Source organism: Nelusetta ayraudi, unplaced genomic scaffold, assembly GCF_046127955.1.
Source record: "Nelusetta ayraudi isolate G7.1 ecotype Tasmania unplaced genomic scaffold, CSIRO-AGI_Nayr_v1 ptg000020l, whole genome shotgun sequence".
NCBI classification, from domain to species: Eukaryota; Metazoa; Chordata; class Actinopteri; order Tetraodontiformes; family Monacanthidae; genus Nelusetta; species Nelusetta ayraudi.
Genome location: NW_027466070.1, coordinates 240,647 through 244,385, shown reverse-complemented (window position 1 = coordinate 244,385; position 3,739 = coordinate 240,647). Strand labels below are relative to the sequence as shown.

Below are 3,739 nucleotides of genomic sequence, written 5' to 3'. Positions count from 1 at the left end.
GGGAAAAAATGACGGTACTGTGGAGAACGTCTGATATGCTAACTGTGACATTGTTTTTTTTTTTTTTTTTTTATCATCATCATTCATTATTGCAGAATAAATTAAGAACAAATCTGTTTCTTACTCATAGGAAGGGACACAAATGTCCCAAAGAAATTGTATAAATGTGTTTAAATCAACTATATTTCCAGTAAAACTACAGATTTTTTTGGAAGAATTGCTGCTTTGGTGTAATTTTTTATTCAAATAATCTACAGTGTACAACATTTTGAACAATAAGGGGTTAGGGTGGGTGAGGATGTAGTGCTCTACAAATAAAAGTTGATTGGTTGATTGATTGTCAGTGAACAGTCAAAACACTACTCCGCCATAACCTATGGTAGCCTAAGTAACTGAACCCTCACTGTTTCAGCAAAGCAAAAATATCAACATGTCTAAAATTGAATTTTAAAAAAACAACAACAAGTAGTCAGACGTGGATTTTCAACAGTGGCATTTTTAATGTTTGTGCTTGAAAGACAAATTTTTTAAAACTTCAAATAGCTATCATACAGATCAAAATCATAGTTGGACTAAAATCTCTCCTGTACATATGTATAGATATATTTATATTTATATATATATAAACTTTTTGAAATAAAAATATTAGAACACAGTGATCCTGGAAAGCAAAAAGAAAGAGAGGAAAACAAAAAAAAAAACACATCCACGATGTTAAAGTGAAGGTGACTCAAAGGGGGAAATGTTGGGCGTTTGAAATATTTATGGCTTACAGTGAGTCGAGGACTTCCTGTCTTTTCACACTTCTGTCAACTTATTGCCACCGTGCCTCCACTTTCAAACCAGTGACGGCTTCAGAAACAAAACAAAACAAAAAAATGCTATGTACAAGTTTCTTTTTTGTCTGTTTTTGATTTTTATTTCCTCAGCAGTGTCTTCTTGTTTGTCACTGTACAAGCGTTGTTAACACATACACCAGTCTATAGAGCTTTGAAACATACTAATTCTTATTTACAAATATATTTGGTGAAAACCCTGATCAATATCAACAGCATTTTTAAAACCAACCTTGCGACTAATTAATTAAGATAAAACACTTGAATATCTGAAAATACCTAATAGCCCCAAAAAAAAAAAAAAAAAAAACAGAACCCAAGAAAATTAAAAACCTGCTTGTTTCCTTCTTTGATCCAAAAACAACTTTTTTTTGCAGCTCAGAGTACCTTCACTTGCTCTTCAGTGGCCTTAAACCAGAAGAAGAGTTTTTCACCGCAAGAACACAAGAACACGGAGTCTTTTTTTTTTTTTTTTTTTGAGGCAGTTTCCCATTTGGCAAAATTTTTTTTTCCGTCAGTCCATTTCTGTGCCGCACATCGAAACGCCGTCCCGTTCATGCGCAGGTTGAGACACTGGAATAAGGCAACAGTAGTAGTAACCTGCTGCTACCCCACAGTAAAATCCTACCAAACGATCAAATACTTCAAATACTGTAATAGAATAAAACTATGGTCCCCAAGTACACAACTGTAGTACAGTGCAACAGGTACACAGAACAAGTACAAATATTAAGAGTCAACGGTCATCTAGTCTTTACATCATGTGATGGAGGGTGGGAAGGAGTTGGGTTGGGGGGGGGGGCGTTCACAGCGGAATTTATGGGATGCGAGGGGCGGGGCTAGTTGTTGTCGTACAGGTCTCTGTTGAGGATCCAGATGTCCTCGTGCGATTGGTTGTTGTTGTTGTTGCGGTGAAGGTGGTGGTTGTTGTTGTTGTTGACGATGCTGCTGCTGCTGCTGCTGCTGTTGGGGACCAGGACCTGCTTGGTTCTGCTGGAGGTTCTGCTGGAGGTTCTGGGAGGCGTCTGGCTCCGGCTGGGGCTGCTGCTGCTGCCACCAGTGGGACAGGAAGCAGCTGCAGTGGATGCTCGTGCCTGCTGCCCCCTGCTGCTGGGGATGGGGAGCTGCGACCTGGCGCTGCGAGGGCTGGACCGACGCTCACTGCCGTGGACGGACACGTGGCTGGACTGACGGACGGCGGCCTGCCCGGGCACACATCAGGAGGCAAGGAAGTCACTTTGATCAGATGTTTTGTATTGTGAATAAATTATCCCACTGGTTGGTTCCCCTCTCACCGGCTGCGGTCGCTGCTGGACGGCGGTTTCCTGCACGACTTGGTGGGCGGGCCTTGATTCAGACGGACAGCTGGAGAACAGGATCCGGTCGTCGCCGCCCTGAGAGATCTGGAGGGGAGGGAAGAGGGCAGCAGTGAGTCAGAGCCTGAGGTGAATGTGAGGAAGGTGAGCAAGGAGATAAAGTTGCACAAAAAAAAAAGACGCAGTGATTGCAGTGAGAATAACAGATTGTTATTCTAAAAACAAATGAAACAATTATTGAATAGCAAATAAGAGTTAGAAAAACATTCTAAAGGTTCATTTTATTTATTTATTTATAATACTAATTTTGTTTAATAGTCTGTTGGTTTGCGAACGGCATGGAAAAGTTTGGGAACCCCTGGTCAAAGATCCTCCTGTCCTGCTGCAGTACTATTTCTGGCCACATGAGGGCGGAAGAGTCTAGATGTAAACTCCCTTTTTTTAAATGACGTAATTTTTCAGGTGCCTTGTCCTTCACGAGTAAATGGCACACCATCGGTCAAACGTTTTGATACAATAACATCAAACTTGATGTGTTTGTTTAAACTTAACAGATTACAATTACAGTTCTGTCATTAAGATGATTCAAAAGAAAAGCAGCGACTAGTTAATGATCTGCTTCATCGGGCGACAAGTTCTGCCCCCTGCTGGTGGCTACAACCCACCAACATCCCCCCCCCGCCCCCCTCCCCCGCCTCTCCTGAAGGTGACCAGACTGGGACAACAGTGACGACATCAGTTACCTTGCTGATGTCCGGCTCCGACTTACTGGAGCACATCGTCTGCAGCTCCCGGATTAAATCTGTCTCCTCATCAGAGAACACAGACAGACCCGACGGCTCCCTGCAGAGAGAGAAAGAGAGGTGAGTGTCGCATTTTGGCTCTTTGCCAGGTGACAGTGGAGTCAGAGAGGGCTCAGGAAACACAAAACAGTGCACAGTCTCATTCTGCATAATAAATATGAAACATACAGAAGCCGAACCTTCGATCTTTGCTGTTGGCAATGATGCTGACGTCGGTGCTGGACAGCGAACCTGCAACCAAGAATAACGTTAAAAAGAAAACTCTAGAATGAGAGACATGAGGATGACGTCACCACACTTCGGTCAAAGTCAACACATCAGTGAAGTCGTTGGTTGGTTGTTGTTTTTTCCACCTTCAGCTTTGAGTTCAGTTCATTTGGAATCGTCACTCAGGGGCCGTTTACACGGAGACAGATTTTTTTGAAACCGCACATTTTGGAAAACGCTCTCTCTCTCTCAAAAAAAAGAACGCATTTACACAAAACTGTATTAAAAAAAAAAAATACTGTTTACACGAATACACTGGACTGTATCAAATGGACTAGCACTGAAAACGATGTAGTACCTACGTCCGGCCTAGTGTGGTGCCGCAGGTTTACTCCCTGAAGGCGGAGGAAGAAGAAGAGGAAGAAGAAGAGGAAGAAGAAGAGGAAGAAGAAGAAGGGCACCTGAAGCACACTGTGTTTAAACAAGCAGCAGCTTCCAGTTGCTTCAGAACACAAAGCCTTCAACGCTCCACGTTAAGGTTGCCTGGGAGTCGCGCCAGTAAAAGTTCACTAACTTT

General features: G+C 42.7%; 1 protein-coding gene across 2 annotated transcripts in view; it reads right to left on the bottom strand.

The window, feature by feature from the left end:
- Positions 1–476: 476 nt before the first annotated feature.
- The window catches only part of cttnbp2 (cortactin binding protein 2), a 56,224-nt gene continuing 52,961 nt past the window's right edge, over positions 477–3,739 (bottom strand). Inside the window, exons 20-23 of one of the 2 annotated variants that reach the window (XM_076027188.1) lie at positions 3,135–3,186; positions 2,896–2,995; positions 2,132–2,239; positions 477–2,038 (exon numbers count right to left, since the gene is read on the bottom strand). In XM_076027188.1, the coding sequence (XP_075883303.1) occupies positions 1,676–2,038; positions 2,132–2,239; positions 2,896–2,995; positions 3,135–3,186 (623 nt within the window). In that variant the 3' untranslated portion in view covers positions 477–1,675. Of the gene's footprint in view, positions 2,039–2,131; positions 2,240–2,895; positions 2,996–3,123; positions 3,187–3,739 lie in introns of those variants that run through there. The other variant, XR_012926737.1, reaches the window with a different exon arrangement.